At 36.5% G+C, this 8308-nt stretch overlaps 1 protein-coding gene across 1 annotated transcript; it reads right to left on the minus strand.

Annotated features, from left to right (window-relative positions):
• Nucleotides 1–2531: 2531 nt before the first annotated feature.
• Nucleotides 2532–7571, minus strand: LOC142529899 (uncharacterized). The gene is made up of 5 exons (XM_075635592.1): nucleotides 7069–7571; nucleotides 5768–5868; nucleotides 5112–5209; nucleotides 2914–3119; nucleotides 2532–2788 (listed from the first exon to the last, which is right to left on the minus strand). The coding sequence occupies exons 1-5, from the start codon at nucleotides 7493–7495 to the stop codon at nucleotides 2745–2747; spliced, it is 876 nt and encodes a 291-aa protein (XP_075491707.1). The 5' UTR covers nucleotides 7496–7571; the 3' UTR covers nucleotides 2532–2744.
• Nucleotides 7572–8308: the final 737 nt, after the last annotated feature.

Raw genomic sequence — 8308 nt, forward strand, 5'->3', positions numbered from 1 at the left:
GTCCTCAACACTCTTCACCCCTTGCCTTAAAGTTTGTAGCCTTTTGAACATCTCCCTATAGTAGTGGTTGGGCACAAACCTCTTCCTCATGACCCTCTTCATCGCATCCCAAGATTCAATGGGTCTCTCATTATACCTCCTCCTAGTGGTCACTAATTGATCCCACCAAATGAGAGCATAGTCTAAGAATTCAACAACCGCCAACCTAACCTTCTTTTGTTCGGAATAGTGGTGACACTCAAACACGAACTCTACCCTCTTTTCCCACTCTAAGTACGCCTCCGGGTCAGATTTCCCATGGAATGAAGGAATTTTCATCTTAATACTACCCATGTTACCATCTTCCCTATTCCCATCATATCTACCCCGCACGGCTTCTCTTTTTCCTCTCCCAAATCCTCTACTTCTTCCATTCCTACCCCAGTTCTCATTTTGACTCTCCTCGTCTTCTCCCAAATCATATTCCTCATCCTCTCTACCCAAATCCTTAGGTTTAGATTTACTCCCGTTAGTACTAACCTCAAATTTATCCAACCTCTCATGTAAGGGCTCTAATTCATTTCTCATCATCCTACTAAAATGCCCAAACAACGCCTCCATTTGAACCTTAGATAATCCTTGGTTCGAACTATCTCGTACCTCCCTCTCCATTTACTTTTAGAAATGTACATGCAAGAAAACGTTAGTAGAAAACAAAATAGTCCTCACCCAAATTCTCACAGTCACTCCAAAGAAAATTCACTCGTCTCTCCTTCCTTATTTTTTTTTTGCTCACAACAAATACTCACCGTTCACTCCAAAGAAAATTCACTCGCACTCAAGTAATGTCACTCAAATTCGAGAGTTCTCTCTAGGTGCTCAAGCTTTGTATTTGAGTATATCAAACAATCAAGTTTCAACCCGTGAACAAATGTGATCGACTCACTTGGACTGCGTAGACAAGCAATTTGAAGATAATTAATTTTTTTTTTGATTGTGAGAGGCAATTGAATATGACTCTATAAAGGAAATAAAACAAAATACCACAAAGATATAATAGGGAATTTTCGGATTTTTGGTACTTTTTTTTTCCTTCTAAAAATTCCGAAAATTCAAAGAAAAAAAAATAAGGCACAAAATTTCGTTTATCACAGATTCACGAACGACGAAGAATAATAGAACAAAACAGATCTGAAAGCGGAATGAAAGAAAAATTAGATCTGATAATAGAACAAAGGGTAAACTTGAATTCAATGAGCCAAAGTTCTGATACCAAATGATGTGAATCCCCGTACGAATAAATAGCAAACACGATTAAAATCGAATCGCGCCCTCTATTCAATAACGAACAAGGATCGATGTGTTGTCCCGATCTTTTGAATCAAGTGTGTGTGTTGTGATTTTCACCTCTAAACTATGAAAAGTTTAGCAACAAATAATCACGGAATAAACAATCGAAAACTCGACGAACCTTCAAAGAACAAGTCGAAGACAATCCGCACAAGCACGATCGACAAACGCCACAAAGTAAAACTTTGATAAGTTTGATTTTGATTTACAAAGCAAAGCCTTGAAAGAATTTGAGAGAAAACTCAAAAGTTTGTATAAACTCAAAATAATGACTAAAAATTGTCCCCGAATTTCGTGCAATATGTTTACATATAATCAAAGATACCAAATCTAGTTACCAAAATAATGCAAACTCTAAAATAGGAAAAATCTGCGCCGCGCGCATATGCGCGAAAGTCTCTGCCTATGTCGCGCATGTGCGCGCCACAACTCGCGCATATGCGCGCAAGTCTCTGTTAAAATCTTCGGTGTCCAGTACCCCTCGCGCATATGCGCGCCCCTTGTCGGCGCATGTGCGCGAGCTTGCGCATATGCGCGCCTTTCCTTCGCGCATGTGCGCAAGATCTTCTGTCCAGATTTGCGCTCCGTTTTGCATGGATACTTGAATAATGTTCATATGATTCCCATGCATCACGAACATTTTATCACTCTGTACTTCGCTTGTAAATTCCGTGTTCGTAGCTCATAAGCCCATTCAATGCTTCTTTGAACCTCTTCAGACGTCCCCTCGTGATTGGTCCCTCCGGCAACTCTAAAGGGTCCCATGCTTTCCTTGGGGCTTGACCTTCCGTGTTCGCATCATAGGGTGTGTGCGGCCGACCTATCTCTGACACTAGTGCAAGTGATTGACAAAATCAAGTAGGCTGGATGTGACTAGTATGAGATTTTATATGTCAGAACAATAGGATATAATCAGCCGCCCTACTATAATTAATGCTCAACACAAAAAACGAGTTCATCATTACATCTCCTACTATAAATATCAGGTTCACTCTTTGCATTTACTCTCTATTCAGATATTAAATACACTCATTTATTATGCATTCACTACACCTCCCACACCAATCTCACAACCATCACTTGGTTACATTAGTTTCTTACTTGAGTTCCTCACTGACTTAAGCATCGGAGTGATCATGTCGGACACCTCTCCAGCCTGCATTTGTAAGTATGGATGGACCCGGCAAATTTGAAAACAAATCTAGCGGTCAAGGGAGAAACTTGCATTCTTTACAAAATTAAATATAAAAATAATACAAACTGTAATTGACTTGAAAATTCGCATGAAATGAAATTTGGTTGCTAAAAAGTAAAATTCACTGCTTGAATTTCCAACATAGTAACTTCACATTTAAATGTTGTGCAGCGGAAATTTGGCAAAGACATACATATAACAGCTTCACTTCCCTCCCGAACTATATCTTGTCAAAATCATCGTCAAAGTCATCTCCAGCATCATCTGAATAAACCAAAAAAAGGGATATGATCCAGTGGAGTGTAAAAGAAAAGTAAAAATTTGGAACAAATAGTAAGAGCAAAAGCGGAAAGTAATTTAGTTTGTGATATGTTTGGAGACAAAGATACCCGGGCCATTGTCACTATCCTCAAGGTCTCCGAGAAGAAAGACATCTAAATCTTGTTCAGAAGTTGATGACTTGTTGCTATTTGGTTTTGAAATCCCCTCTCCCTTTTTAGATGATGTTCCATCCGACGAAACTTCTTTCACTTCGGTATCTTTCGCCTTTTCCTCAGATTTCAGCTTTAGATCTTCCAGGTATCTTTTTTCATACCTATAGCAGATTTAAGTTAGACAAGTTCAAGGTAGAACTGACTGACTCGAGACACGTCATACATACCGCAAACAAAAACACCAAAATGCAGAGAGAAAGAGAGAACGCTTTCTGTTCTCTGTACCAAGATTTCTAACATTAATATGGTTCCACAATCACGACAATGCAATAACCTGAAAATTCTTAGGAAAGATTACCAATGCTTCGAATAAAGTAATATACAATAAGCTTTGATAGACCGGAAGGGTTCAATAAGAAGCCTGCTCAATCAAGGGCTGAGCGAAGTTCGGAACTCAACTATAGTAGCTACATGCTGATATGATTATATGAAATAAATAAAAAATTTCACAAGTGAGTCAGGTCAGAAGTTATCAACCACCACGAAGGGGAAGATAAAAATTATGATTAAGAAATGACAATGGTGGCAAAAGCTGGCAAAAGCAGGGGAACATATCCATCGCAAAGATAAAACTTGAGGCAATCCAAATGTTTTTAAATTTCCGTTATGCATGAAATAAAGAACTTTTCAGGGAACATACACGAAAATACTGCGAACTAAAATTAAACAAAAACAAATCAAATAGCTTTTTTTCGGAAAATCAAATAGCAATTTCATAGTCTCTTCAAAGTGAGGATTTCACTAGAAAACAACAATAAATTGCAGATAGAAAGTCTCCACTTGCAAAGTAATGAATAACCCAGTTGAGAAACATGCTATGATAAATATGTCAAAGTTGAAACTAATGAACTAAGAAAACTGAGGTTGCTTATCATTCAAATGAAGTGATTCAAAAAAGAAATCGAAAACTAAATTTTCCAATCGGTTCATTCTCTTGGCACACGTGGCACTGGCTAACAGCTCAAGCTATCATTTCCTACAAATTACTCGGTCCTTACCCTGAAGGCTGCTGGGGAAGAAATCTAAAACAGAATTTAAGCATATAAATATAGAATTAGAACGGATCATAGAACAGCTTACTGCTTGGTAGCTTAATTTTATTAGTCATTTGGAGAAAACAAGGAATCACTACACATCTGTTTTGCCACCCATACATACAATACAGTTCACGGAATGATTCCCTTTGTAATTTCAAAATCTCAAAAGAAAAAAAAGCCGTGAAAATTTCCAAATCCATTTTTTATATCAAATAGATGTTATATTAACTAAACATGTAATATCAATATACTTGCTTTATATATTTTGATGACCTCTAGATGTGACTTTAGGTATTTTAGCTAATTATCACTTGCCGGTGGCATGGAAAATAAGTGATTTCAAGTGTCGTGTACTACATGAAACAGCAAATATAACAGGAAATGGCTGAAATTTTTGACAAACTGCTAGAAATATCTTTAGTAAATCAGTTGCTATTAGTTCCTGAAGTACAGATACTTGAGGAACTCTAAAATCATTTTCCAGACGCTGTCCACTTGTTTCATGACTCCCAAGAGACTATCATGACATTGTTTTTAACCCCACCAACAATTGGTAAATACATCATTTTTCTGAGATAATTTGGAATTCAAGTTGGCGAAGATTTGGTAAGCAAGAAACAGAACAATTCATACCATTTGAGGCAACATATTAAGATCCAAGCATCCTTCATCACTATTTATCATGTATTGATAATCTTAGCATTCTTAGATCACATTATGTAGATATCAAAGAACATCAAACATAAATAAAAAAATAATTCGTAAATACATCATTTTTCTGAGATAATTTGGAATTCAAGTTGGCGAAGATTTGGTAAGCAAGAAACAGAACAATTCATACCATTTGAGGCAACATAATAAGATCCAAGCATCCTTCATCACTCATTTATCATGTATTGATAATCTTAGAATTCTTATATCATATGATGTAGATATCAAAGAACATCAAACATATATACAAAATAAAAGCTGATATTTAAACGATGAATTTGATAGTTAATAATGATGCAAATGAATTTCTTACATAAAGGCCAGTGCTATGGGGAAGTAACTTACGGTGCCACATGACTGTTAACAAGAATGAAGTATATCCTCCAAAACTTCCTCTCTTTCATCACTCTTGGGCATAACTGATACCTTAGTTTTGACATGTCCTGAAAGAGAGGGAAAAAAAGGAAGTGAGGATTGAATCAGAATGATGATGTTAGGGTACAATTTGAGGTCATTTCAAAATAATTCATATTAACCATAACTTACATGCCATGTTTAGGTCATACTCACACAATTTTTCATACGAGGTACAGGTTAAGGTCGTGCTTGAAGTTCTGAATATGAGCACGAGCTTGCAAGTTCCTTTAGCCAACTTGTAGTTGAGCATATTATGAGCTTGAGTTCAAACAATAACAGAGCATTTTTATTATGAGAAAAAATTTAAGTTAATTGGTTAATTGTTAATGTAAAGACAACAGCGCAAGAGGATAAATTACATTGATTTTTGAAAGAATATAAAGTTCAATCATCATATACTTGTACGCTATTTATCCATATTCAGATAAAATAATAATGAAATCCCCAAGCCAGTACATCAACTTTCGAAACAACATAAATAAAGACTCAAGCTCACAATGGAACATCTACTACTCAAAAGGTTTTCGGTTTTTTAGTCTCTCCTTGTCAGCCACAAAAACGAATTAGAGACAAGAAAATCTAACCTTCACCGTTGAGAGAACAAGTTTTGCATGCCTTTCTTGCCATTCATTGAGATCCTGTCGAACATTTGAACGTGCAGGAATATCTGACATCTCTGAGTCATCTGCATATACAAGATGGTAACAAATATAAGCTTTTGCATCAAAGTCAATCAGCCTTTATGAAATGAGATGGCGATTTTGGTAACCCATATTTCAAGTTGGTAACAAAATTCTAGGTTTAACCTTCTTGTAAAATTGCTAAATTTTAAGTTCAATTTATCCAAATGATGAAAGCCTGCCTGCGAGAAAATGCAAAATAAGTTTGTGAAAGTTGCTGAGTTTTTTTGCCTAATCCTTGTGATTTAAAACACATTTGTTTCTTTTACTTTCATTCTTTCATATTCAGTTACAGATTTTCTCCTGTTCTTAGAGCTATTTGACTTGACACTAGATTTGAGCAGCAGCATGCATTCCCCGAGACTGTTTCGCACCAATGTGGAGCCATTTGTGTATTTAGTTTGACGCTTCTAGACAGTATAACCAAGATCTAGTGATGCTACAAATCATTCTTTTATGTCATTCATTAACTGCGTGATGCTACCTCTGAAGATGAGAGGTTTGTTTGTTGAAAGAATTAAAATATGATTATGTATGGCACTTCGCAATTTCCCTACGATAATAGTATGTAATTTCAGTTGACCACACCTTTATTTTACATATGCCATTGGTCTCATGAGTAAGACAAAGCTCACCATTTTTATATACATCACATGAAGTCCACGAAAGGCAGTTGGTTCTTTGTTCCTAATTGACTGTCTATGCATAAAATCTTCAATTGTAGTTTGGTTTGGTCGTCACATATTGATTTTCAAATTTCTACCTATTTTGATATTTGCTTTTTGTCCCATCAATAAAACAAAACTTCCTAGGACCTGACATGAAAAGGAGGAGCGCCATACGAGTTAACTTTCAAAAATGAAGCAACGCGTTAATAGTGCACCCCCATTAGTGTAACTATTAACAATAACATAACTATAGCAGTGTTCAAACTACAAATCGTATCCAACGAGTTCTCTCTGCGTGTATTCGGAGGCAGAAACCATATTTGTTAAAATGAGAGGATCAATTCACAGAAAAGAGTGATACATCACAATTAAACGGAAAATTCAACAACCTTCTCTAATCTTTAATTAAATACCCAATAGATGATTTTCCAATTCCGATATTTTCAAAATGAAAAAACACATTTGTCAGCATATAAAGCAAGCAATTCACTAGGGAAAAAAAGCAGATAGATCAGGCAGTAAACGAAAGAGCAACACCTTCGAGCGGGAAATCCTGGAAAGTACAGATCGTAATCCCTCTAATGAAATCCCTCAAATCATCCGTGATCCCATACTTGTCCAGATCAGCAGCCTCATTGCCCTTCTGAGACGAATCCACGATATTAGTGAGCACCGTGGCGGCGGTGGGAATCTGAGCCGTGAGCTGATTGGCGCGCTTCAGAGCCTCGACGGCGAATTCCTTCGACTTCTTCGACGCCTCGTTAGCAAACTCCTTGGACCTCTTGGACGCCTCGGTCGCAATCTCCTTGGACCTCTTGGATGCCTCGGTCGCGAACTCCTTGGACCTCTTGGACGCTTCGGAGACGACGTCGGAGAAATTCATGGAGCCAATGCCCTGCGTAAGCTCCTGAGATCTCTTGGCGGTCTCCTCCGCCAAGCTCCGAGCTCTCTGCCACAAATCCATGGCGGGAAAACCGCTGAGATGGATTCAGCAGCTAGATTTTACGATCGATGTATGCTTATTGGAAAATTTAGAAAAATTGGCCTCACAATCCCATTTGAAAAATAGACCTTGTATGTGAAATCTCCAATTTACCCCTTTCTTAACACTTGAATGGAAGCTTCCTCCAGCATCTGTATAAGATTTGATGTAGTTTATTTTCTTCTACCCAATAAAAAAATAATGGAAAATTGATTTTCTTATTTGATTTCTATTCAAATTTATTTTTTGTTATTAATATTAATTTATTTGTAGAATAGGTCTCTTGTGAGATGGTCTCATGAATTTTTATCTGTGAGAGGAGTCAACCCTACCGATATTCACAATAAAAAGTAATACTCTTAGCATAAAAAGTAATACTTTTTCATGGATGACCCAAATAAGAGATCCGTTTCGTAAAATACGACATGTGAGACCGTCTCACACAAGTTTTTGCCTTGTTTGTAAGTTCATTTACTGTTCTAAAATTGAAATTTCTTTTAAGAAAATTGTTGTATGTCATTGAATGAATAGTAGATGAAACATGAATTTGGGAACATAGATTTGAAGTTGCGATTGAGTAAAAAGTTTTTTCTTCTTTATAAAAAAAATTTATCCATGTTTTAAGAAATTTATTTAGGACAGGTAATGAAAAGTGGTTGATCAAAATTTTATTTTATGGAAATCTGTGCATTGAACTAATTTATGAATTTTTCTCTTGTAAATGATTTTTATTTTTTCAGTGATTTTCATATTTTGGTTCTACCGTGAAATGGTGATATGGGCCCGACTTGTAGC

The sequence above is a fragment of the Primulina tabacum genome, chromosome 16, assembly GCF_025594145.1.
Source record: "Primulina tabacum isolate GXHZ01 chromosome 16, ASM2559414v2, whole genome shotgun sequence".
Taxonomy (NCBI): Eukaryota; Viridiplantae; Streptophyta; class Magnoliopsida; order Lamiales; family Gesneriaceae; genus Primulina; species Primulina tabacum.